This window comes from Ascaphus truei, chromosome 21 (genome assembly GCF_040206685.1).
Source record: "Ascaphus truei isolate aAscTru1 chromosome 21, aAscTru1.hap1, whole genome shotgun sequence".
NCBI classification, from domain to species: domain Eukaryota; kingdom Metazoa; phylum Chordata; class Amphibia; order Anura; family Ascaphidae; genus Ascaphus; species Ascaphus truei.
The window spans coordinates 1,441,073-1,468,910 of record NC_134503.1 but is presented as its reverse complement, the minus strand read 5'-3'; the positions used below and the strand labels follow the sequence as shown (position 1 = coordinate 1,468,910).

The following is a 27,838-nucleotide window of genomic DNA, read 5'->3' as shown; positions in this document are numbered from 1 at the left end:
TTCTCATAACTAAATAATTAAAAACTATTCTATTATAAAGCCATTTGTTTTGTTCTAAAAGCACAAAATATCACCGTTGTGGTCCTTGGAGGTTGGCCTCCTGGGTTTTATGGTGTTGGGACATTTTTAAGTAAGTAAATTGCCTCTTCTTACTATAGGGGCAACAAAGAGGTAAAAAACGTTGGCTCAATTTGTTTTATACATTTATTTAAAAAAGAGCATTTCTCAATGTTTGACCATGTCAGTTATTACTTCAACATATCTGAAGATATTTTTAAAGTTTGCATAATATCCGCGAGTTAGGCTTTTACCTAATTTCTACATATTTCAACATTTCTATAAAAGTTCTATAAGAATTAAGCTGGAGTGTTATATAACAAATTGTGTAACCAGGGGTAAAAAAAAAAAAACTGTAAAGGAATCACGTGAATGCTGGAAACAGGGACAATACCAGATTTCTAACTTTAATAATAATGATAATGAATTGTTACTGTAAAAATGTGAGAATTGTTTGCTCTGTTCAGCTAGCCATGATTATGTTTATATTGTCGTAACCATTGCAGTCCTGTTGCATTTGTGTAAAAATAATTACACATTTGGAGCTGTAATATATATATTTGTTGGAAATGCTTTGTTATACTTCTTTTTAACAAAGCAAGCAATAGTCATTAAAAATGCAAACACATTTTTTATAAGCTTCAAATAATTTATTTAGCGAGAGGTAAATAAAAAGGTGAGAACAAGATATGGAGCGATTTTAAAGAAGGAGATTTTCACATTTTGCAAATTTCACATCGTTCCATCATTAAAGATCCTTCACTCTTCAGTCTCTCCTTTCTGTAAAACAAAGAAATCTATTATTTCAAGACACTATCCCACCGATCTAATACTTTTTTTTTTAAAGAATGGGGAATAGAAGGTATCTCCTAGTGTTGAAAAGCTCTCTTTCACCTCTACAGTCCCCCAGAAGGTTCCTGAGATACTTACCAGTGAAGTTACTGGTATTAAAGCGGAGTTAAATGGCCGTCCTACTGGATGTGAGGTCCTCACTGGATGTTAGGTTTGGTAGCCATTTTATTTCCCGGGGAGGAAGATTTAATACCGGTAACTTCACTGGTAAGTATTTTGGGAACCTGGGGTTCCCCAGAGCTGGTAACAATATGGTTTAGTCAACAAGACCCCCTGTTCCATCCTATAAAAAAAAACGTAAAAGAAAAACGGGCTGGGTGGGCTTACTACTTTAAGATATAAACAGAGGAAACCATTAGTCATTTCATAGGAAACAATAGAAAGTGAAGCCACTGGAATAATTTACCTTGCTGCTAACATCGCGGGTCTTTGCCCTGAGCTTATTCACTTGAGACTCGGCAATGTCGGCCCTCTCCTCAGCTTCTTCAAGCTCGTGCTGAGCCTTCCTGAAACGGCCTAGATGTGTGTTGGATTGTTCCTCCTAAGGAAAGGAAAATACAAGAGAAATAGTAAAGCAATTATAAATCTGAAAAACCCTCCATTGCAAAAGCAACTCAACTATTGCACTAGCGCTTTCACATTGTGTGTCACTAACAGTAAAGCAATTCACAACTACGTCCAGCAGATAAATGACCAAACATTTGTCATCTTAGAAAGTAGGAACAAAAAATATTTTGACCAGCTGGAATTTGTTCTTAAGATGCATATTTCTAGCAAGTTTCACATAAAAATACATCTTTTTTCACTTACAGTTTCCTCAGCCTGTCTCTTGTAGGCCTTAACTTTCAGCTGCAGTTTGTCCACCAGATCCTGCAGTCTCAGCACATTCTTCCTATCTTCCTCAGTCTACAGGAGGAAAAGAAATCTTACAAATCCTACTAGGGATATAGAGGCTGTAATTGTTAAAGGCTCGAAGGATTTCAGGTTTCTAATTCATATAATTGATTATGAGTTCCTCGGTAACATCTATGCTACTGTTATAGTATTGTGCCAGTACTATATGTTTATTTTAGAAATTAATTAAAACATAAGGACAAAGTACTTCACCTGGTAAGTCAGTTCCTTCAGCCTCCTCTCATATTTGCGAACACCCTTCACTGCTTCAACACCACGTTTCTGTTCGCTATCCAGCTCGTTTTCCAACTCTCTTACCTGCAAATAACATTAATGTAGGAACATGACAAAGTTGCTATTTGCACATTAAATGACATTCTTCCCAAATTCCCAACTACCTGTATTAATGTTGTACTTACTCTGGCCTCCAGCTTCTGGAGCTGCTTCTTGCCACCCTTCATTGCCAGCTGCTCGGCCTCATCCAGACGATGCTGCAGGTCCTTCACAGTCTGTTCCAGGTTCTTCTTCATTCTCTCCAAGTGGGAGCTCGTGTCCTGCTCCTTCTTCAGTTCCTCTGCCATGAGAGCGGCCTTTGGCAGTAGTGAGAATATTATAAATAGGACCATCCAATAAAACTGATCTCTGTAGAAATGTGGCACAAAGATATGATAATACATACATCGGTGATGGCCTTCTTGGCTTTCTCTTCAGCATTTCTTGCTTCTTGAACAGCTTCCTCGACCTCATTCTGGAGTTGAGAAGAGTCGTTCTCAAGCTTCTTCTTGCTGTTGATCAGGCTTGTGTTCTAAAATGTAGTAAAATGAAAGTATTTTATGTAACGTTTTATCAGCTATACACACACATTTTCTTAATATTACTTTAATCACTTTCTGTGGCATATAGGTTTTACCTGTGAATGCAGGAGCTGAACGCGCTCGCTTGCATCAAGAAGTTCCTGTTCAGCCATCTTGCGAGATCTCTCTGTCTGTTCCAGAGCAGCCCTGATCTCCTCAATTTCAGCCTGTTGCAGATTATTTCTACGTTCCACCACAGCCAGCTGTTCTTTTAGATCGTCCTCTCCTCTGATTGCATCATCCAGGTGGAGCTGGGCATCCTAATAGACAAATATGATATACGAGCCAATGAAGTAACCAGATAAACTATTGTACTAAAATATTTGCTTTTACAAGTCACTGCTATGAACTATACAAAGAGACTCCAAAACCTGCACTGTCTTTCACATACAGACACATCACTTAATTTCCATTTTATGGATTAACAATCAAATTAATACATTTAAGAATGTGATCAATATGTGTAACATGAAATCCTTCATCTTAACACATTCTGACAGAGACAGGGTTACTGGCTATGCAGTGCTTTAGCCCAGGCTGTGCTGACACGTTGTGTAATGCGGCAGGCATAAGCTTATAGGAGTCCATGCGAAAAATGGATTTGAAGCAAAAGGTGACACTGTATTCTGATTTGCCTGTAATTTCCCAGAAATCTTAGCTGCAGTGGAAGTATTGTATGCTAGGAGATAATGGGGGAGGGCAGGGTTGCAGACCTGTCTGAGACATGTGAATGTGCTCACAAGTGATATTTTTATTTGCTGTACGGTGGACGGTTTTTGGCACTTTTTTACCCACCATAACTTCTTTAATGTGTGGTTGATATAAACAAATAATCGACTTTATCAATAAGTGAAAACATTTACCCGTTCTGTGTTGGAGTGGTCAGCAACCCACTGATATCTAATTTGCATTCTGTAATTAATTTTAGACTTAAAACAGTTATAAATATCACTGGTCAGTTTATGTTAGGAAGTACCTTGAACTGTCCCTGCACATTTCTGAGCTGTTTCTGTGACTCGGCAGCCTGGCGGTTGGCATGGCTTAGCTGGATCTCCAGTTCATTCAAATCTCCTTCCATCTTCTTCTTCAGTCTTAGAGCATCGTTTCTGCTTCTGATTTCAGAGTCTAATGTGCTCTGCATGCTATCAATAGCTCTCTGACTGTTCCTCTTCAGCTGATCAATCTCTTCATCCTTCTCTGCAATTTTCCGGTCAACCTCAGATTTCACCTGGTTCAGTTCCAGCTGGATGCGGAGGATCTTGGCTTCTTCATGTTCCAGAGATCCCTTTTATAAAATAATAATAATAATTGGTATTTAGGAAACGTGTAATAACTATTTAAACAATATTGGACACCGATAATGTGGAAAACGTTCATGTAGCCCAAACAGGTAGAACATGAGTAATCCAGTGGTAAACGCACTGTTTTCTTTCAGTTTGATTCAAACCTAATTCAAAACCCAGTGCCGGCTACTTATGACATTCGGCAATGCAATGAAAATTTGGGGCAAATATTAGTTTTGCCTGCCATTTATATAATGTACAATGTAAGCACAGTCGACTATTACGACCTGGACTATCTAAACGCTGATAAAAGAAAACATTGTGTTATTGGTATTTAATTTTTTTTAATCAACCAATGGATGCTATGATTTTTCTATTTTATTTGTAGCATGTTTATGTTATATATTAGCTTATTTGCTGCCTGAATGCATTCCTTTACAATGCATTGGTAGCTATGGGCATCAAAGGGGTTAAATAGTGGTCTGTCATAGTGTTTTCTAATAAATCCTATTACACAACTTATGTATAGAAAAGTGTGCCACCTCCTCCAACACAATTAGATTGCTATCACTGAAGAATGTTGGTTTGAATTAGTTAACACTTATTTGTATCAGTAGCATTATTTAGCATTAATTAATTTTTAATGTAGGCAAATGATCCGCATAGTGCAACTTATTTATGAATACTTATTTGTCAATACCGCTGTAATTAAAAATCAATAAAAAATAACCCCACAATATTTTTTAAATGACTAATTTGAACACAGTTGTATCAACCTTTAGTGAATCTAGCCCTAAATTGTAAATAATTTATTACAACTACATACTTCAGCTTCCTCCAAGGCAGACTGCAGATCGCTTTTTTCCTGTTCAATCTGCTTCTTCGCTTTTTCCAGTTCATTAACTGATTTTCCAGTCTCGCCAATCTGTTCAGTCAGATCTGAGATCTCCTCTGTAAAATAAATGGTCAATAATTATTCTGATAATGCATTTCGATCTGTATTAGAAAATACAGTACTACTATTTTAAAATGCAGGTTTTCGTTTTTTTATATATTTATTTTACGGAAGAAAAACAGAAGTTTAGTAATATACACTTTTGTGTTGGAAGAGTCACATTAGGAAATCTCTTTGCCTCATTACTATAAGTAAACCTGTCGATCTGAGCCTTAGAGTTCCTAGAACTGAGAAACTTATTTGATCCCATCACAGGATTTAAGCACATTTATATTAAAAGTGGAGTCTAACAATGACAGCCAATATATTCTCCAAGCAGCTGTAGTTTCTAAGAAATAAATTTACGTTGCAAGTTCTTGTTTTCTCGCTTCAGGGTTTCAACTTGTTCCAAAGCCTCCTCGTAGGCATTCTTCATCTTGAAGATCTCTGTGCTGAGTGTGCGGGTTTCTTTCAGAGCTGCCTCCAGTTCAGCCTGGCCCTCTTCATACTTCTGCTTCCATTCTACAAGAACCTGTAAACAAGGAGTGTTTTCAAAACAAGACAGATCTCCCCTACATTTTCTTTCCAAGCATCAGAATTATTGTACCCTTATGTGAGAAAATTGTTGTTTAAATTCCTTATTTTATGTGTTAAAGAACTCAAATTATAATAGAAATACATTAACTTGACAACAGGATTATACATACTGTATAAAGTAATAAGATCACCACAAGGGTTTATTTTAATATTTACCTTATCAAAGTTCCTCTGCTTCTTATCAAGAGCAGCTGCTGCACTGTTTGCTCTCTCAACATCGACCATAAGGTCCTCCACTTCAGACTGCAGCCTCTGCTTGGTCTTTTCCAAGGAAGCACATTTGGAATTCACAGCCTCCACCTGCTCCTCCGCGTCCTGTAGTCGCTGAGCAAGCTTCTTCCTGAAAATGCATTGTAGGAAAGATTCTTAGGAAATCATTAAGAGTTACGTATCATGTTTTACATTAAATGTATCTGCTATGAACATACTTGGCATCTTCCAGCTCCTCCGTGCGCTGAATGGCGTCTGTCTCATATTTTGTTCTCCATTGGGCAACTTCTCCATTTGCCTTGGACAAAGAGCGCTGAAGCTCCGCCTTTGCTTCTTGTTCCTCCTCATACTGCTCACGGAGCAAGTCACAGTCGTGGCGGGATGATTGCAGGCCATGAGCAAGGGCGTTCTTAGCCTGCAAATACAAAGTTAATATGGTTTTATATACAGTATTGGGTATATACGGCATAATACTAAAAATGTATACAATTTCTTCAGAGGCGTCTAGGTGATATTTTCTAAATAAAGATAATATTCGTTTTACCAGATTACCCGCAGAAGTGGAATTGGATTTTATAATGTGTTACACTTTGATATTTCAAAAATAATTGATCATTCCTAAAACATTTTTATTAAATAGTTATAGGTCTGCTTAGTTGTTACCTTTGTTTCTTCCTCAAGTTGCCTCTTGAGCTCCTCAACTTGTTGGGTGAAGCCCTGCTTTCCTCTTGTTAGCTGAGAAACCAGAGACTCCTTTTCTTCAAGCTGACGGGAGAGTTCACCTGCAAGTAAAGACATTTATTAAAAACACACCTACTACATACTGTACGTTTATGACGTGTTCTGATACATATATTGTTCTATGATAGATGTGAGATATACTTAAACTATAAACCAAGTTTGATTTTGTGTCATGAAATACAGCTACCTGTAGCTATGTGGATATTTTGTCGTTGGGTTGGTTAATTGTGTTGAGTTAAAATCTATAATAAAATCTTTATGACTTCATAGCATGAATATCAAATCAACTTTACAATATATTTAGTGGTTCCTTGATAAGCAAGAGAAAGAATAAATTACCACCTGAACCTTTGTCCAATTTAAAACAAATAGTTTTGTCATTACAAACTAATAATGTTGTTTTTGTACTTTGATAATTTTGAAAAGCTTGTTTATTGCTTTTGTTAAATAATATACCGTTCTCAGTTTGGATGCGGGCCCTCTGGGTAGTGAGGTCATTGAGAAGACGTTGATGCTCATCATCCTTTGCCTTTACTTCACTGAGTTGGTCCTCAAGCACCCGACTCACTTTTTCAAGATTGGCCTTCAAGGACAATTAGCACAGTTAGGATTTCCATACAGCATATGTCCAGTTCAATAAAAGAGTGACAAAACTTTAACAGGTTTCTTACCTTTGATTTGGAGACATTCTCCAAGTTGCTGGCAAGGTCATCAATTTCCATCTTGAACTCGCTCTTCTCTTTCTCCAGTTTCTGTTTAACGCGCTGCAGGTTATCAACCTGTTCCCCAAACTCAGCAACGCTGTCAGCATGCTTCTTGCGCAGAGCAGCAGCGGTGGCTTCATGCTGAAGCGTGGACTCTTCCAGGTCACGTCTCATTTTTTGGAACTCGGCTTCACGTTTCTTGTTCATCTCAATCTGGGCAGATGTCGCACCTCCAGCCTCTTCTAGCCTTTCACTGATCTCCTCAAGTTCTCTGGAGAGATCAGACCTCTGTTTCTCAACCTTAGCACGAGCTGCGCGCTCAGCTTCAATTTCCTCCTCAAGTTCTTCAATACGAGCCTAAGAGAGGTTAATGATAAATGATTACGTGAAAAGTAAAATGTGGTTGGCAGAATTACTACATTAATTGTCTTTCACAATTATACCTGGAGTTCCTTGATCTTTTTCTGCAGCTGTGATCCCAGGGATTGTTCATCCTCAATCTTCCCTTGAAGTTGGCTAATATCAAAATCTTTCCTGTGTTTGAAAAAATTGTATTTGTGGTTTCATTAAATTATAAAGACTGATATTTAAAAATAAAAAATAAGTTAAAAAAAGTAGCAAATTAAAAATACTAACTTCTTGAGTTTTTCCTCAGTTTGCTGTTTATCATTTTCAAGATCCATGACTGTTTCCTGTGACAGCTTCAGATCACCTTCAAGTTTTCTCTTGGATCTCTCAAGGTCAAGACGAAGTTTCTTCTCTTGTTCCAGGGAACCTTCCAGCTATTTGAACAGAAAAGTATGTTCAGTTTCATGGTTCTGTTGGAAAAGTATTTCATATATTCTGTAAAGAAAACATTTTTTATATATGTACTTACATCGTCTACTTGCTGTTCCAGTTTAGTTTTGGATTTTGTCAGAGAACTGACTTTGTCCTCTTCAGCCTGAAGGTCATCAAGTGTTTGCTGGTGAGCCTCTTGGAGGGCCTTCTTCTCCTTGGAAACCTTTGTGATATTCTCATCAAGTGATGACATTTCTTCAGTAAGGTTTTTAACCTGAATGTGGAGGGAGACAATCGTTACTGAATACCTCTCTTATTTAATGCTTAGCATAAAATATTGTAGCACCTTCACCATTCCACACACCTTGTTTTCTGTGGCATGCTTTTCCTTTTCTACTTTGGCCAAGGTAAGTTCCAGGTCATCAATGTCCTTCTTCAGCTCAGAGCATTCATCCTCCAGCTTCCTCTTCTTGGCTGTTAGCTCAGCATTGCTTTCCTCCTCATCTTCAAGTCTTTCTGTAATCTCTTTGATTTTAGATTCCAGTTGGATTTTGTTTTTGATAAGGCTTTCACATCTTTCCTCTGCATCAGCCAGGGTTTCATTGTCCTATTTAAATATGAGATTAATATAATAAACTACATTAATATACATGTATTTACATTTTTGTTACATATATCTGTATTTAAATCTTGTTACCGAGCTACACTGCTGCTGTAAATCGTTCTTTTCTTGCAGTAGGGCAACCATTTTCTCTTCCAGTTCCTTTTTTCTTGCTTCGGACTTAACCAGTGCTTCCTTAGTCTTCTCAAACTCATCTTTCATGTTTGCCATCTCCTTCTCAGTCTCAGCACTCTGCAGGAGAGGTTTAATCTTGAAGTACAGCTTCATCCATGGCCAGTGTTTGACATTCATAAACGACCTGACATTGTACTGGATGACATAAATTGCCTCCCTGTTTGGAATAATGCATAGAGGTAAGTTTGCAATAAAAACATTTATGACAATTTTTTTCCACAGTGTAATTTAATTATTACCTTCTTTCCATCATCTTCGTGAACTCAACTCTCATTAAGAAACCTCTGCAAAGAGCCTGGGTACAAGTGATGAGTTGTGCCAACTTTTCATCTCTCATTTCTTCCAGGGCACCCAGAAGACCAGCTTTGAAGAACACCTGAATGCAAAAAATAATAAAAACATGGTTAAATATCCTAAGAGGATCATGTTTAAAGTTCTGATGAAGTATTTTTGTACCTTGGTGTGCCCAAATTTGTACTGAGTGTGATCAACATCGATAGAGCCCAGAAGTGTCTCAGACGCTTTCTTGCTATCAATAAACTGCCCATCTGGAATTGCGCTGGCATTCAGCACTTTGTAACTTTACCAAAACAAAAAAAGAATGACAAAATGAACGACTTGAATAGATTATAAAGTTATTAAGGAAACTGTCACATAAAATGATCATCAGATCTGTAAATTATAACGGGTAATACATGGCAAACCACTAGATGATAGTTCAAGTTATCTACACTGTATACTAATATCTACAATTCATCATTTTTATTCTAGAATTAATTATACCTATAGGGGGCTAACTGTTCTGGGCATTGGGAGTGATGCAACAAAGAAAGAACTTATTTTGAAATCTGGTAAAGTGACTTTAGGATACATACCGTTGCTTGAAGTCAGCATATATGACTCTGCTTGGGAATCCCTTTCTGCAGATCCTGATACCTTCCAACACACCGTTGCATCTCAGCTGGTGAATGATCAGATGGTTCTCCATGGTACCTGGAAGTAGAGAAATTGTTATGTTTAAATGAGTGATAATGAGTGGATAACAGTTTTTTTTGTTTTTTTAATTGTAGTACGATAGTTTACCAGGAGTCTTGGTCTCATTTGGAATCAGACAACGCACAAAGTGTGGGTGAGTGCTTCTCAAGTTAGACATAAGCTTGTTCAAATTTTCCTGTAAAAAATAAGGGGGTTGGTTAAAGTATTATATTTACAATGAATTGTTATATTAATGTTTCTATGCACACACATATAATTATACTTACCCTGAACAGAGCAGACACGGTCTGGAAAGCGCCTCCCTTCTTCTTCTTTCCACTCTTTCCGGCCTCAGCTGTTAAAAAAAAAGCAAAAAAACACAACAGTTGGTATCTAAAAGTTCACTTTGATAACTGTAAATTATACAAAATAAAAATATTCATTATTCCTACCATCAGCGGCTCCATGGCTGGCGTAGAGGAAGGCCAGCAGTTTAACTGAAGACTTCTGGTAGAGCTGAATAACAGAGTCATTCAGTGGGTCCTTATTCTTGTCGAGCCAGCCAGAGATGTTGTATTCCACAGTACCAGCATAATGCACCAGAGCGAAATGAGCATCAGCCTTCCCTTTGCCAGGCTTGGGCTTCTCAAAGTTCTTGCACTTGCCCAGATGCTGGTCGTAAAGCTTGTTCGTGAAGGAGGTGTCAGTAGCCTTGGGGAACATGCACTCCTCTTCAAGGATTGAGAAAATTCCCATTGGCTGAAAATCAAAATGCAAAGCTGGTAAGTTCAAATACAACATTTAGCCGTTTTTCAAAAAACTGATTTGATTTTTTTAGAGACCCACCTTCTCAATAAGCTCAATGCAGGCAGCCAGATCCATACCGAAGTCAATGAATTCCCATTCAATCCCTTCCTTCTTATACTCTTCCTGTTCCAGAACGAACATGGTGTGGTTGAAGAACTGTTGCAGTTTTTCATTGGTGAAGTTGATGCAGAGCTGCTCCAAGCTGTTGAACTGTAAATGGCAAAAATGAATTTTAAGTGATACAAATATTGTTGGCTTGAAGTAACAATAATATGCACTGCTACATTTAAATAAATATTAACTTACATCAAAGATTTCAAACCCAGCAATATCTAGTACACCAATGTAGAAATTTCTTGGTTGCTTGGTATCCAGCTGTTGGTTGATACGAATGACCATCCACAAGAACAGCTTCTCAAAAACAGACTTGCCAAGAGCACCAACTGAGTTGTAGACCTGAGGAGAATAACAATTTGTTTTTAATCTGTCGACACTCATTTAATATAAGGTAAATTATGAAATTGTAAATTAATTACCTGTTGGACAGTCTGTCCTTTGGTGACATATTCATTACCGACCTTTACCCTTGGGTAGCACAAAGCCTTCACAAAGTCAGCAGAGTTCATGCCCATCAAGTAACCGATTTTATCAGCAACTACAGATTGAAGATACAATATATTTATTTGATGAAATAGTCCTTGGGGTTTTATAGTTGGGAAGTTAGTCGCTTTCTACTTATATTGTGAAAAAGAACACAAACCATCAGTGCCATCAGGCTCAGCCTGTTCCTCTCTCTGCTTTTGCTTGAATTTCAAGTTACCATGGTGCATGACTGCTCCAGTCATCTTGTAAATACCATTCTTTTCATCTGGATTGAAACCCAAGATATCAATGGCGCTCTGTGGATAAGACAAGGTGTGAGTTTGCATGAAATAATTAGAATAGTACTGTAGGCTGTTGTCATTGGTCTCAAACCTCTTTCAGTACTTACATCAGTAGCCATAAACTCCTCTGTATCATCGATACTCTTCACAACAATCTCACCCATGCTGATTAAGGGGTAGTCGTATGGGTTGGTGGTGATAAGAAGCATCTCTAAATAACAAAAGATAAACATCCATATCTAGAGAGCTGTGATAATAATAGGATGTGATCATGGGAAAGTATATAATGAATGAGAGAAACTCTGGAAGTTCCCATTCTTGTTATGTGCCTTGATTAGGATCACTAATGATGGGACCAACACATATTAACCTATATGTTGTACCTATTTTCTTTCACCCATGTTGGAGAAAGCAAAAAATCTGTGCAATTACCAACAATTTCTGGTCTCTTGTTTGTCATGATCTGGTAGAAGATATGGTAGCTTCTCTCAGCCGAAAGCTGGAATGTTACTCTGGATTTTTCCAGCAGATCTGCAAATAAAGACAGTTATTCATCCGTCAGTAAAATGTAACATATTATGGATGAAAAGTAAAGTTAATTAACAATTCATATCTTACATGTTTCAATATCAGCTGAAGACAGTTTTCCAGTAGTTCCAAAGTGGATTCTGATGAATTTACCCTAAAGATGGCATAAACATGGTAGAAAACATTGTAATATATGTGGAATTATACAATAGGAAAATGAAAAATAAATATTCTTTAACTTACGAAACGAGATGAGTTGTCATTTCTCACTGTCTTGGCGTTACCAAAGGCTTCCAGCAGAGGGTTAGCCTGGATGATTTGATCTTCCAGATTTCCCTGTAGTCAAAATAAAATGAGATAATTAGTTGTGTACAAATTTCTTCATAATCTGTGAAATGTAAGAATCATTTTATTGCGGTTAATAGAGATCCCTTTAAGAGTGGTGGGCTACCGCTAACTTGCCAAACAGAGACAGGTGGGGACAGTGTATTTAATTCTAGCAACATGATGGGAGAATTGGAATTAATTGGCAATATATTCTATAGAGGAGTAAATGAAAAGAGTGTCAACAAATATAGTAACAATTCTATACTTAGAAATGTAAAAATACAGAGTCCTTAAGGGCAGAATGTGTGAGGGTGACTTGGTTTTGATTACCACTCATAAGGGAAAGAATCTTAGTGCAACCATATTACAGGTTTTATTGACAGCCAAGTAATGTGTTATGTCAGTGTCTAGGCTCTATAATCAGGAGCGTAAGTTAGCAGTATGGTTACCCTAATATAAATCACTGATAACATGCCATCTAAGTGTTCTGTCCGGATCTGGATCACATTTTACCTTTATACTGCTGGCGGCGGCTGCATCCTTTTTCTTTCCAGCCTCACCAATAGCTGCAATTGTTGCAAAATATTGGATGACACGCTTGGTGTTCACAGTCTTTCCTGCACCAGATTCTCCACTAGAGATAGGAAACCATGAAATCTGTTAGATTTTATGAAATGACATGAAAATGTTTGATAGTGTGCATAGCCACCAAAGGTTTTACTTACGTAATCAGGACAGACTGATTTTCACGATCTGCAAAAAGAAGATGTGTATTAAATAATAGATTCTTAATACATGTTTATCTGGTTACATGGTGAAATTACAAAACATGTTACCTGTCAACATGGCCTGATAGGCGTTATCAGAGATGGAGAAGATGTGTGGTGGGGCTTCCACTCGCTTCTTTCCTCTGTAGCCAGCAACAACTATTGGGTCGTATACTGGCAGCCACTTGTAGGGATTCACAGTGACACAGAAAAGGCCGGAGTATGTCTGAAATGTAACGCAGAGGGATGAAAAAATCACATTGTCAAAGCTTTATGTGTCATTCAAAGACCAGGCTAAAGAATTGGGATAGGGCATCTCTCAAATGCTCACAGGTCTCTTCTTCAGGTGTATTAATAATGACTAAATACATGTGAAGAAGAGACCTGGAGGTTTTCAGAGCTCCATGAGTATATGAACAATTCTCATGTTAGTTGCCTAAAAGGTATTACAATGAATCTGCATGTTTTTTCCCTATTGGAGGTGCAGGAAAGGTAAGTAGCCGAGGAATTGTTATTATTCTAATAATTGCACAAATACAAAGTAATGTTCAGTAGTAGGAAAAACAATCTGGAACAGTGAGTGATTCAACTATCAATTATTCAGATTATTATAGTAATATATTACAATTCATTCGCATACAACAGCCTGAATGTGTGTATTTGTTACATGAAACATTTTCAGCTTCTACTGTATGTGAGTTGAAAGAAACCAGACTTACGTAGATCATCCAGGCTGCGTAACGCTCTTTGAGGTTATACAGCACGGAGGCTTCGTTCAGATGGGTCATCATGGCCATATCTTCAATTTTATCATACTTAGGAGGATTTTGGGGGTAAACTTGACTCTCTTTTACAGTTACGGACTGGAATGAAAAGAGACAGGGCTCAGTTGAACTGGAAATCATTGTAATTGGCCTCTATTATGCTAAACATTATTCTGTGTAATTACCACTCCTGCATCGGTCTTCACAGTGACTTTGTCATTGTCCCGAGCTGTGACTAAACCTTTCAAGTAGAGCTCCTTAACGTCCTCTACGTAACAGGTGTTCTTGGCATCAAAAGGCTTGCTCTGCGCCTCCAATCTTTCCTTGTCACTTTTGCGCAAGTATTGTGCGGCTTCTTTAAAGACCGCCATTTCTGAGTCACCCATGGTTGCAGGTGTCTGTTAAAAATTATTTTGGTTCAATTAGGATTTGATCATAAAACCAACAGATGCATTTAATTCCTTAGCAAGTTGTTTATTTTCTTACGAATTTGTACCATTTCAGGCTTATCACAATATCTTAAAAAGCCTCAGAGCTGTTTAAATTACTATTGTTTGAATCCTAGCTTTCATTTATGGATTTGATATTGTTTGATGTATGTTTTGATAAATCATTCCCCTTGTTTAGAAAATATACATGATTACCTAGAGCACATTCCATTAAGATCATGGAAGTCATTAATTATTGAACATTTTAGGACTTTCTTTAAACTAATACTACAGAGGTAACTTTCCTATGGTCCTTTTTACATTTGGAAAATAAGCAGCTTTTTATTTAATAGTTTGAGGCTTTGTATACAAGAAATATTAATATGTATTTTCTAAGTATACTGAAAATAGAAACCTATTTACAACTATGCATAAGTGTGCTAGAGACATTAAGGGCAGTGTTTACTAAATGGTGCTATTTCATAAGACGCCTCCCAGAGCCTGAAGACGATTTATGGTCCATTCACTTAAATGGGCAAGATTAAGGTATAGCCAGGCATAGTAACCACATCCCTGAAACAGGGACAAAGCTTTTTTCACAAACATGGCCCCAGATTTATCACAGAAGAAAGTCCTGTTGATTTAATGGGAATAGTTTCCCTTAGTAAATCTGACGCAGTAGGATGTGGCCATTATGCAACAGATTTATCACAGAAAATATGCCATGGAAAATAATGTTCTCATTGCTGGTTTTGTTGAAGGAAAAGTATAATAAGACCTTAATGTTCTCAGCTTCACACACCCGCCATGTAGTCTCATTAAGTAGAAATTAGGCTTTTGAATTTCTCATTTTGATTTGGAGCTGTGCTTAATACTATACCCTGTTACCACTTACCTTTCAGTGCAGTTGAGGATGAAAAGGTGTGGATGACCCCCTTTAAAAAAGAACAAGTGGGAGAGTTATTGGTAAAATGTAGAAGAGACTTTCCTAATACAGTAATATCTGTAACACTTCATGTTTCTATTCATTCTTGCTGGAAATTAACGTTCTACATAGCAGAGCTCTGGGTTTGTAAATACCTTTAACATATACAAATACATGTATACACTACTCTATGCCTTATGTCTGCTTTGCATAGACCTCTCTGTGCACTTAATCTCTTTAATGTTGGATGGATTTACAAAGTGTTACTTTGCAATCTCTTCCAGCACAGATCCGGATAAGTAAATAATAATGTATAATTTACAGGTCTACTAAAAACAATAATGTTTTGAATGCAGCAGAAAAGTCTTCTACAATCTCCCAGCCAACCCAGCCCAGCATGTTCTCACCAAGTACTGAGAGCTGAAGCGCCAACAGCCCTGGATAGGTCTATATAGAGCATTTTCATGCCTACTCAGCACTGCTCCTTCCACTAAAGGAAAGAGTCTCCACATTACCGTAACTGTGCACCCAAACCCAAAGGTGGCTGCTCATCACAAGTAAAAATAACTCTCATAATTCAGCAGGACTCTCTGAATACCCAGAGATGCCGCAAACAACTGCTCAAAGCTGTTATCTATCACTGTGGGACAGGATTAGCTTTCAGTGTTCAATCAGGCATAGTGCTCACAGATACAGCTAATTGTTTTATTTCTGTATCACGTATTTTATATATATATATATATATATATATAAACACATACCCACATACATTTTTACAACATGAACTAGGGATTTCAATTGGAAGATCTGCCGTTGGTAATTGTGACCTCCAAGGATAAGGAGCCCAATTCAAAGATTTATTTTGTCAATGTATGTCTAGTGTCTCAATGTGCCGCATTGATCCTTTTAGAATTATGAGCCATCAGGTTGGCATTACTAAACATCCAAACAGCTCTTTAGAAACGCCCACAAGGATTAATTCTGACAATCAGGCAGCCATGACGCAAAGAAATCCGCAAGGAGCGTTTTTTTTTCATTTGGTGGAGGGTGTTTGTCATTGTTTTACTCCCTGTGACTTATTTTGTGTCTGATTGTAACCACTTCACATTGCTAAGCCAGTAACCAACCTCACACTGATAAGATCTGAAAAGTAAAAATAGCTGTCTGTGAGTAGGTTTTTCTAGCTATGTATGCTCTTCTGTAACCCAGGCTGTGCTGGGAAAGCTATGTAATACGGCAGGCATAAGCATATAGGGGCCCATGTTAAAATGGACAAGAGACAAAGTGACACCCTGTGAGTGCTCATTTGCATGTCACTACCCAAAATCCTTAGCTGCACTGGAAACATTGTATGCTAAGAGATAATGGGAAAAGACAGGTTTTCAGACCTGTCTGAGACATGTAAATGTGCTCACAAGTGGTATTTTTATTTGCTGTAGACAGGTGATGACAGAAGCCTTTCCAAGATATCGAATGGGTAGAGAAGTATGTCCTTCAAATATTATTTCACAGTACAGGTCCAACGTTTGTTCTGATTTCCTCAGCTGACGTATCATTCTTTCAGGAGAATGGGCTTTAAATCTAGAGGTTTTCAAGCAACTGGTGAAATGGTGGAGAAGCCTGTGGTAAAGTTCAATGACAATCATTCTCTGCTCTTCCCAAGATTTGAGATTCAGTTCTGCATACCAATTCATTGGGTGTAGACTTAACAGCTGGAAGTGGAAAAGTTCTATACTATAGGTTTCAATCAGAATAATTGAAAAATTGTATAGCTTGGTATGAATCCAAACAAAATCCATAGCCAACATTCTGAAATTTCTGCAGGTAGGCTTAAGTTTGAATTATCGCTAGTTTCTTTGAGAGTTAAAGTTGTGGCTCTGGGAGTTCTTTTTCAAGAGCACGTAGCTGATCATGATCTGATTATCCTATGACATTAATTTTGTCCTGGAGGCTTTGATAAATATGATGTTTCAGCCTATTTTGGAAATAAGCCTGAGATACCCGACACTTAAGGTGGTCTTTCTTATAGCAGTTACATTAGCAAGAGTTGGAGAGTTTCAAACATTATCCTGTGAAGAGAACTTCACATCAATCCATTATAATAAGGCTGCGGCCAGGCATGGAGCGGGCGCGCTGGCGCTAATGCGCGGTGACATCACGCTCCCTGCTTGGCCAGGAGATTTGTGACCGGTTAGGGGCGTGCACGGGGGGGCGATTCGGGGGCCGCGGCCATGACGTTACAGAGCTGGTTTACCCTCATTGGGTGAACCGCTCACGTGACGCCCGAGCGAGAGACAAATTCAATTTTGCTTGCTCTGCATGCAGCTAAGCGCAGAGCAGGCGAAGGCGTTTGCTCACGCTGGCCACATACATTGCCTCAATGTGTTTCATCGTGGCCAACGTGAGCCCGCCCGCTCAGCGCCACCCAGGCCAAGACCTAAGATAGTGCTTAAAACAAGCCCAAGCTTTCACCGTAAAATAGTGTCAAGATTACACCTGAAACAGAACATAGTGTTACTGTACCTTCATTTTGTACAAATCCTTCAAATAAGAACAAATTGACTGTAAAGTATTGCGATGCCCACTTAAGTGGAGGCCTGTATTTGCTTAAAAAATTTTTTGTTGATGATTCAAAGAATTAGGCAAGCAAGATCTAGAGAATGTTTTGGTTTCTTATAATTCCAGAGCAATGCCAGGTACTTTCAGCTACAGCGCAGGTATTTGTATCTACTATATTAACCCACAGGGACTGATTTAGACATTCCTATTCCCTATATTCACTGATGCATATGATCACCATTGCTGTTTTCTAAGCTATTACATTTTGGTATCTTCAGTTAAATGTAGGATTTACATTAATTTCTGTTTCAAGTATGGTATGATGAATATTTATTTAATACAAGGCAAGATGTAGTAATCAATCCAAATGATTTTTTAGATCGGTTGCTGCCTGCACAGCCAATAACAAGAGCACAGAAGATTGGTGGGATAGCGGACCTGCAAAAAAGTTTAGAAACTCACTGGGGTAGTGAAAAAATTAAAAAAAAAGTTTATTGTTTACATTCTAAAAAACACAAAACAGACTAGGATAGAACAAAAAATCTCCCATGCGTTTCACACCGAGTGGCACTTTCTCAAGGAGTACAAAGGGGTAAGTGAACAAGTTCATTATTTAAACCCTCCTAATGAATCAGAAAAATCTGAGGAAAATCAAGTTTAAATGAACAAATGGCTTAGGCTACGGCCCCGCTGTCTGCGCTGCACGCACGCCTGCCAGGCTGCCGGCGCGTGCAGCTGAGTTCCCCGGTCTGCAGTGAGCTGCAGGGGGAAAGACAGGGGGGACGTGATGGGGCCGCGGCCATGATGTGACCCGGCAGGTTCGCCCTCATTGGCTGAAACGCCGGGGGCGTGGCCTAGCGCTCCGTCGATAGTTGTACTCACAATTTTCATGTCTGCCTTAAAAACGCACCGTGCAGCGTGGCGGCCACCACTCACAGCGGGCCCTGCCCAATTGTGGGGTGGCTCTTGTCCCCGCAGCGCCCGCCATCATGTGCGCTACAGCAGCCAGCTGGGACCAAACCTGAGACAGGTGTACTGAGTGTCTGTAGATGTCAACCGCGGGATTTATAAGTGGTATATCAGAGTTATCTAATTTACTGATTAACACATCTTGTCAGTATGGTTCGTTAAGTATGTAAATTACATATATTATATTTTTAACCTAATATAGACAAGAAAGAACGATATAAATCTCCACATAATACCCATTGATGAGAATCAAACAGACAATAGGCTAATTCATTATGTTTTGGTACAATTGCTATTTCAGGGTTTTTTCGCAGTGGCTATATGCTCCTTTCATATTTGCAACTATTGTATTTATTTTATCTCGATTACCTATAAATTACAATGTTATCCCTTTAAACAACAAAATAACCTGACGCCAAATATTGTCCAATGATGATAGGTCCTGCGATCTTCAGTGGATATGCACAAGTGCTTGCAGATCATGAAACGAGAAAAACAGAGAAGGGACAAAACATAGTGTATAACTGCTGGGTAACCTCAGCCTACACTAAGGACAAAACATAAAAACTCTTAGTAACAGACTAAAAAATTAATTTATTAAAAATAATGAAAAAAATAATGAACTATGTCATTAAAACAAAGACCACAGAACTGACAATGGAGGACAGCTGGTCATCTGGAGTTGGTGAAATCAAAACCCTACTTACAAGAAGCAGGGTGACACCGAGCGGAGGTGGATAGAGGTAAGTGTCCAACTGTCATCAGGGAAAAGTTCCAACAGAGCTCTACTCTGTGACACTGGTGCTGTCGCCGGAATAGCCTGGGTTAAGAATTACCTGGTGGTAGCGGTGGATGCTCCTGTGCCGAGGCTAGTAGTCAGTCCACATGAAAGGGTATGTATGCAGTGTCCGTACATTATTAATGCATTTACAGTACCTAGCGATGTGAGGGAGAAGATCTGGGAAGGTGATTTCATGGTTATTTTTATGTTGTTGCCGGTGGATGGGTAAATGATAGAGAGGTCAGATAGGAGAGATTAATTTAGAGCAGAAGGTGGGAATAAAATAGAACAGTTACCTAACTAACATAAGACTTTTCATAATTGGTTGCAAAGCTTTGCTATAACGAGTGTTATTGGTGAAAAAATTCCCTAGGTGTGTTCACTGTTGTTTTGCTACATGGATATGATAAGCAGTTCTTATTAAGTATATGAGAGGTTTGCATGGTAGAAGTACAATGAGCAGTTTAGACCAAAATTGTTGGTTGAAAAAAATATGAATTGTGACGTAAAAGATATTGACTTGTGGGTCTCGTTGATGAAACTGAAAAGGCCTCAGCCATATCGAGTCGAGCCCAGCACCTCTGGGCAAGGGATGTCGCTGGAAGGAATGCAAGACTTTGCTAGGATCCTTTTTTAACAATTGCAGTCACACAAATTTTAAAGTTCTCGAATTGCCTAAATTAAATTCCTTAAAATGTCGTGCTACCCTACTTTTGTCATTATTATTATTATTCAAAATATCTCTGTGTGGTTCCAATATTCTAGCTTTTAATTATATCTCTGTTTTTCCCACATAGATTTTTGGGCAGTTACATCGCAGAGTGTAGACTGCTCCCTTACTTTTAAAATGTATAAATGACTGTATAGTGTAATTCTTAACTCCATTTACATCTTGAAAGGTTTTGGTTTCCTGCTTTATAGCTTTCACAAGCTTCCCTTCACTAATGGGTACATCCACATCTTAGAATTATCATTCTAATTTCTGGCTGTCATTTGGGGTGATATCCTCACATATTGTTTACATTCTGAATCTTGTGTCAATATATTCCAATACTTAAAATGATCTAATGTATAGTTTCTTCTCATGTGAAAAAACTGTCCTTTTGGGATCTGTGACAGAAACCAGGGGATGGTAATAAATTCCGTATATAGGGCTCCCAGGATACTAGACAGTTTCTATCCTGTTTGGCCTGGGAGTGCAGCCTTATAATACATACACTCCATCCCACAGTTTGGCAAGCGCTGGAACTGAGGGATGAGAGATCCAGACCAGAGTTTGTCTGCTGCCTGATTTCTGTCACCTGTCATGCTAATTAGGAATCAGGTATGAAAGACTGATTTCCTGTTTGCTCTGGTCTCCCCACAAGAGCCAGGAGGCTGGAAGGCTGCTGAACTACAGAGGGGAGAAGCCTCTTCCCCAAACAGGTTCAATCTTTCTGTTCATTTGTGTAAGACTGCAAAAGTACCGTGTTTTGATGTTGGAAGTGGAAAAGCCACTTCCAACCCTGTGTCAGGGATATCTAAGTTAAGTTATCGCTCAGGTGAGCAGCTTTTGTTTTGATCTGTTTTCTGTTGTATGCACTGTGGCAGTCTCAGTGCCTGGGACTGAATAAACCAGGCATAGCCTGTTTAAAGGAACAGTACGTGACGCCTCATCATTTAACCTACCCTAAAAGACCGTGTTCTAAACAGTCCCGGACAAACGACGGAGCCCTGGAGTAAGCCGTTTGTCACATATGGTGGAGAATGCGGGCAGAGCACTAGGGGGTCTGCGGGTTGAAGAACTTTGAAAAAAAAAAAAAAAAAAAAAAAAAAAAGTTTTTTTCATCCTCTGCAAACAAGATGGAAGACGTGGTGGGTGCGCTGGTACGCAATGTCGCTGCCCAGAAAGACGCGAATGAAACCCAGCAACAGCTGTTAATAGCCCAGCAAGAAACTAATGCAAACCAGCAGCAGACGAATGCAGCCCAGCAACAGCTGCTAATAGCCCAGCAAGAGATTAATGCCAACCAGCAACAGGCGAATGCCAACCAGCAACAGGCGAATGCAAACCAGCAACAGACAAATGAAGCCCTGCAAAACGCGAATGCAAACCAGCAAGAGACAAACCGCTTGCTGAGAGAGGAGCAACAGCGGTTCGCTCAGGGCTTACAGCAGGAACTCGAGATCCTGAGGGGGACTATCAGTAATCTTCCACTGGCAGCGGCAGCCCCAGTACCGAAAATGACCAGGGCAAGCCACTACCTTCAGAAGATGGGACCCTCGGATGATGTGGAAGCCTATCTTCTCACGTTTGAACGCACGGCACAGAGAGAGGGATGGCCAGAAGCTGAGTGGGCTGGTCTAATCGCACCCTTCCTAAGCGGCGAACCCCAGAAGGCTTACTTTGATCTTGAGCCAGCCGAAGCTAACGTCTATGCAAAATTGAAGTTCGAGATCCTCGCCCGCCTCGGCGTAACCACGGCTGTTCGCGCCCAAAGGTTTCACGCATGGTCCTTCACGATGGATAAAGCCACCCGAAGCCAGATGTATGACCTCATCCACCTCGCCCGGAAGTGGCTACAACCCGAGATCAACTCAGCCAGCCACATCGTGGAACGGTTGGTCATGGACCAGTTCTTGAGGAAACTTCCCTCTGCCTTACGCCGTTGGGTCAGTCGGAGTGACCCCCACAATGCGGATGAGCTTGTGGCCCTCGTAGAAAGGTACAATGCAGCAGAAGAGCACCCGCAACCCACAGTCGTGGAGCAACCCCACTACCCGAGGTTCCAGGACTCTTCCAGAGACGGTAAAAGGGTACCGGGGTTAAGGGGCGCTGAAGAGCGGCGACCACCTTCACGCAGCACCAGCAACAGTGGTTCGCACACTAAGGGCAATAGCCAACATGGGGAGCCGGGAAAAGGCTCTAAGTGGGACACAGACTATGTACCTAAATGTGTAAATTGTCATGAGAGGGTCCACACAGCAAAAATCTGCCCACTAAATTATGAGCCCATGCAATGCAACAGCGTGGAACCTTATTCGCTGTTGTCCCAATGTATGGGCCCTAGCCCAGAGGACCCCTTGAATAACCATCTGTGGGCATTTGTAAAGGTTAATGGTAAGAGGGTTCGGGCACTTCTTGACTCTGGGAGCATGGTCACACTAGTGTCCGAATACCTCTTGCCCATTAAGAAGAAACAGGGAAACAGTTCACAAAGAGTGGCAATTTGTTGTATACATGGGGATAATCATGAATATTCCACTGTTGATGTTTTTTTTGAAACAGAGTTTGGTTCTTTAGATTTCAAGGTGGGTATTGTACCCAAACTGGCACATGATGTGTTAATAGGGACCGACTTTCCCCATTTTCTAAAAATGTGGTCCCCCGCTCAGAATAGCGCCCAGAGTTCAATAGCGGACCATAACGAAGTATTAGAAGAAACAAATCCTTTCCCTTTTTCAGAAATGGAGGTTGACGAGGGCCCAAATAAGAAGGGGGAAAAGGAGGAGTGCTGTAAAATTCCCTTCCCCATCACTACTTTGGTAGGGAATACCCCAAATCAAGATGTTGAGCAGACACTTACCACCCCAGAACCGGATAAGACCCTCGCTGACCTAGAGGTCAGTCCTGGGAGTTTTAAGAAGGCCCAGTGGGAGGACCCCACATTAGCGGTAGCAAGGGGAAATATACGGGACCAGAATAGTACTCCTGGCCAACCAGATAGGTCACTTGCTTACCCCTACTTCGAGGTAGAGAACGACCTAGTATATCGGGTTGATAAAAGGAAATCAGTTACAACTAAACAATTGTTGGTACCACGGACATTCCGTAACGTAGTATTACACCTCGCACATAGTCATCCATTGGGGGGACACCTAGGGGTGGAAAAGACAAAAGAAAAGGTTCTCCGAAGCTTCTATTGGCCTGGGGTTCTGGCAGAAATTACGAATTATTGTTCCTCATGCCCAGAATGTCAGATCACCGCCCCGTTCAAGGCGTACCGCAGCCCATTGGTACCCCTTCCCATAATAGAGGTACCATTTGACCGGATTGCTATGGATCTAGTAGGACCCCTAATAAAGTCTGCTAGGGGACATCAGCATATATTGGTAATATTAGATTATGCCACCCGATATCCGGAGGCAGTTCCCCTACGTAGCACCTCAGCTAAAAACATAGCAAAAGAGTTAGTAGTTCTGTTTTCCCGGGTCGGGATTCCTAAAGAGATTCTATCTGACCAGGGAACACCATTTATGTCCCAAGTAACGAAAGAGCTATGTAAACTCCTAAAAATCAAGCATCTCAGAACCTCAGTCTATCATCCACAAACAGATGGTTTAGTGGAAAGGTTCAATAAAACCTTAAAGAGCATGTTACGGCGGGCGGTTGATAAAGATGGGAAAAACTGGGATTGTTTGTTACCGTACCTGTTATTTGCCATTAGGGAAGTTCCCCAATCATCCACTGGCTTCTCCCCGTTTGAACTATTGTATGGCCGACACCCAAGGGGCTTACTGGATATAGCCAAAGAGACTTGGGAACACGAGGTTACCCCTTACAGAAGTGTAATAGAGCATGTTGCCCAGATGCAGGACCGCATTGCTGCAGTCCTACCCATAGTGAGGGAACACATGGAGAAAGCTCAAGAAGCACAGAGGAATACATATAATAAGGGTGCTAGGGTCAGAATTTTTTCTCCAGGTGATAGGGTACTAGTTCTGGTTCCCACCGTGGAGAGTAAATTCCTTGCTAAATGGCATGGGCCATATGAGGTCTTGGAAAGAGTGGGAGAAGTAAATTATAAGGTAAGACAGCCAGGTAGGAGGAAACCTGAGCAAATTTACCATATAAACCTACTCAAGCCCTGGAAAGATAGAGAAGTCTTGTTAACCCTAGTACCCCCAGGTCCGTCAGAGAATCAAGAAACTGACCCAGAGGTTAGCATAGCTGAAACCCTGTCTGTTCATCAGAAACGAGAGGTTCAGAATTTAGTGAAAAGAAACAAAGAAATCTTCTCTATACGGCCAGGTAGAACTAGCGTAATTGAACATGACCTAGTCTCTGAACCGGGGGTCCGAGTTAACCTTAAACCGTACCGAATCCCAGAGGCCAAAAGAAAGGCTATAAGTTTAGAGGTTAAAAAAATGCTAAAACTAGGTGTAATTGAGGAATCCCAAAGTGGGTGGAACAGCCCTATAGTCTTAGTCCCAAAGCCAGATGGTACAACAAGGTTTTGTAATGACTACCGGAAACTAAACGCGGTGTCAAAATTTGATACTTATCCTATGCCCAGGGTAGATGAACTTGTAGAGAGACTGGGCAAAGCCCGATATCTCACAACCCTAGACCTAACAAAAGGGTACTGGCAGGTTCCCCTCACAGAAAGGGCAAAAGAAAAGACAGCCTTCTCAACCCCAGACGGCCTCTTTCAGTATAAGGTGTTGCCTTTTGGCTTACATGGAGCTCCCGCCACATTCCAAAGAATGATGGATAAAATTTTAAAACCACATGCTCGGTATGCTGCCGCCTACCTGGATGATGTGGTAATCCATAGTGAAGATTGGCAATCCCACCTTCCAAAGGTCCAAGCTGTGCTTGACGCAGTCCGGTCTGCTGGACTAACTGCTAACCCCGCTAAATGCACTATTGGTCTGGAGGAGGCCAAGTATCTGGGATATTCTATTGGCAGAGGTTTACTCAAACCCCAAACACTCAAAGTGGAGGCGATACAAAATTGGCCAAGGCCAGTTACAAAAAAACAAGTAAGGACCTTTTTGGGGTTAATTGGGTACTATAGAAGGTTTATTCCCAATTTTGCAACTAAGGCAACCCCACTAACTGACCTCACAAAAGCAAGAGGACCGCTAATGGTAAAGTGGTCCTCCGAAACCGAACAGGCCTTTAGAAGCCTGAAAGAAGCTCTCTGTGCCCAACCAGTGTTGGTCACACCTGACTTCTCCAAAGAGTTCGTAGTCCAAACCGACGCATCTGAGGTAGGGCTGGGGGCGGTACTCTCCCAGGAGTCTCAAGGTGAGGAGCACCCCATCCTTTATTTAAGTAGGAAACTAAATCCCCAGGAGAAAAATTACTCCATAGTAGAGAAAGAGTGTCTCGCAATAAAGTGGGCTGTAGAGACGCTCAAATACTACCTGTTGGGGAGAAAATTCCGGTTGGTCACAGATCATGCACCCCTTACCTGGATGTGTCAAAACAGGGAAAAGAATGCTAGAGTGACCAGGTGGTTCCTAAGCCTACAACCCTTTAAATTTTCTGTGGAACACAGGTCAGGGCACAAACATGGCAATGCTGACGGGTTGTCAAGGATGCACTCCCTAATATCCATGGTCGCTCATCCCTCGAGGTCTGAGCTGGGGGGGAGGATATGTGACAGAAACCAGGGGATGGTAATAAATTCCGTATATAGGGCTCCCAGGATACTAGACAGTTTCTATCCTGTTTGGCCTGGGAGTGCAGCCTTATAATACATACACTCCATCCCACAGTTTGGCAAGCGCTGGAACTGAGGGATGAGAGATCCAGACCAGAGTTTGTCTGCTGCCTGATTTCTGTCACCTGTCATGCTAATTAGGAATCAGGTATGAAAGACTGATTTCCTGTTTGCTCTGGTCTCCCCACAAGAGCCAGGAGGCTGGAAGGCTGCTGAACTACAGAGGGGAGAAGCCTCTTCCCCAAACAGGTTCAATCTTTCTGTTCATTTGTGTAAGACTGCAAAAGTACCGTGTTTTGATGTTGGAAGTGGAAAAGCCACTTCCAACCCTGAGTCAGGGATATCTAAGTTAAGTTATCGCTCAGGTGAGCAGCTTTTGTTTTGATCTGTTTTCTGTTGTATGCACTGTGGCAGTCTCAGTGCCTGGGACTGAATAAACCAGGCATAGCCTGTTTAAAGGAACAGTACGTGACGCCTCATCATTTAACCTACCCTAAAAGACCGTGTTCTAAACAGTCCCGGACAAACGACGGAGCCCTGGAGTAAGCCGTTTGTCACAGATCCCACTTAATAATGATGGCATATGATGCCATGACTAGATGCATTTAATAAACTATTTGTCACTGTTTGTTTGCTGTAGTAATCTGTAACTATTTTGTTACCCACCTTCTTAATCTCAAGATCCAAAAAACCCACTGTATTATAACTTGTTATATGTGTAATTTTTAAATGAAAGTAATTCTTAATTTAGTTTAATCCCCATAGTTCAGTGAACCCCACCCACTGGAATGTTAATGAGCCAAGATGACAAAGAACTTTGTATTTGCAGCTGCATTGAATCTGAACCCCTTCGCCCCAAAGGCGGACAGCCTTTGGCACAGTCGATGGGTAGCCAAAGGGTGTGAGCCGTTTGCTGATGTGTGGTGATATTAAAGCTTCTCTATTTCAATCTGAAACTCCCCATCTTTTTATCCCCTGTACCCAATTTTCCAGCACTATCTGTCCATGGAATGTCTGTGAATTGACTGTATGACCCTGTTCTTTTAATGTACTCATGTGTTGTTATTACTCTGTGACCAGGACATACTTGAAAACGAGAGGTAACTCTCAATGTATTACTTCTTGGTAACACATTTTTATAAATAAAAATAAATATTCTCAAATTCTGTTTTAGTTCCAGCCGAAATTACCAGAATAACTTCTATATAATCTAATCCACAGTGCCACGTCTCAGTCATCCAGGACCCCACCAAAAACGACCTGCTTCTCCCAAGAGGCCAAGGTGGAGATCTGCATAAGTCAAAACACACGTAGTACCCATGGCCATACCTTGAACCTGTAAGTAAAACTTACCATTAGTTAGAATGAATTTGAGTAAATCCAAAATAAGTTTGTTATGTGCTTTCTAAGCATAACCTCTCGAATCTAGAAAATACTTTGTTGCTTTAACACCTACAGTACGTCATGTGGAATAGAGGTGTACAAATATTATGGGCCTCATGCAGTAAAGGTTCATAAAAAAAATCACCGGGCCATTTAAATCACCGTTTTTATGAGCGTTGGTATCACGGTATTCAGAAAGCCTTCATTACCTGTCATAGCAAAATTCACAAAACGGCGATTAGCCGGTGATCTGATGAACGACCCTCTGTAAAGGCCGTAACCGGCGAGTTGTATCTGCTGCAGAGAGAGCTGCTCTGAGAGAGCCGTCTCTCCCTGTGCAAATCTCGCCCGAAATGCATGTGTATACATTTTAATTTTGATAATAGTTTAGATGAGCAGGGGGTCTACTGAGCCGAACTGCATTGGCTTCAGCCTCGGGGACCCCCTACTTCCCGAGATACAGGCCCTGTTATGGGGTGCCGGTATATTCTATGCATTTTATTCCCATGGTCATGTGACGTGGACATTTAAATGCATAGGAGATACTGGCACCCCATAACGGGGCTTGTATCTCGGGAAGTAGGGTGTCCCTGAGGCTATCCGCTATG

At 40.4% G+C, this 27,838-nt stretch overlaps 1 protein-coding gene and 2 long non-coding RNA genes across 4 annotated transcripts in view; 2 read left to right on the top strand and 1 right to left on the bottom strand.

Moving 5' to 3' along the window:
* LOC142471910 (uncharacterized) overlaps positions 1–27,838 on the top strand; it is an 81,840-nt gene that overhangs the window by 6,545 nt on the left and 47,457 nt on the right. The window lies entirely within an intron of this gene.
* On the bottom strand, positions 686–15,123 carry LOC142471903 (myosin-4-like). The gene is made up of 40 exons (XM_075578349.1): positions 15,078–15,123; positions 13,940–14,152; positions 13,710–13,853; positions 13,060–13,216; positions 12,949–12,976; positions 12,737–12,857; positions 12,140–12,232; positions 11,987–12,050; positions 11,801–11,899; positions 11,476–11,579; positions 11,245–11,383; positions 11,021–11,139; positions 10,791–10,940; positions 10,524–10,694; positions 10,130–10,436; positions 9,965–10,032; positions 9,786–9,873; positions 9,578–9,695; positions 9,159–9,282; positions 8,942–9,078; positions 8,604–8,859; positions 8,271–8,513; positions 8,004–8,180; positions 7,763–7,908; positions 7,570–7,660; positions 7,094–7,483; positions 6,879–7,005; positions 6,345–6,463; positions 5,900–6,096; positions 5,628–5,811; positions 5,241–5,406; positions 4,767–4,891; positions 3,634–3,942; positions 2,714–2,917; positions 2,483–2,608; positions 2,223–2,393; positions 2,017–2,121; positions 1,720–1,815; positions 1,316–1,450; positions 686–837 (listed from the first exon to the last, which is right to left on the bottom strand). Exons 2-40 carry the CDS (start codon positions 14,138–14,140, stop codon positions 817–819), a joined length of 5,820 nt encoding a protein of 1,939 aa, XP_075434464.1. The 5' UTR covers positions 14,141–14,152; positions 15,078–15,123; the 3' UTR covers positions 686–816.
* Positions 15,889–27,180, top strand: LOC142471909 (uncharacterized). Its single transcript, XR_012789552.1, has 3 exons — positions 15,889–18,258; positions 19,075–19,378; positions 27,069–27,180. It is a non-coding gene; the product is annotated as an uncharacterized LOC142471909 (long non-coding RNA).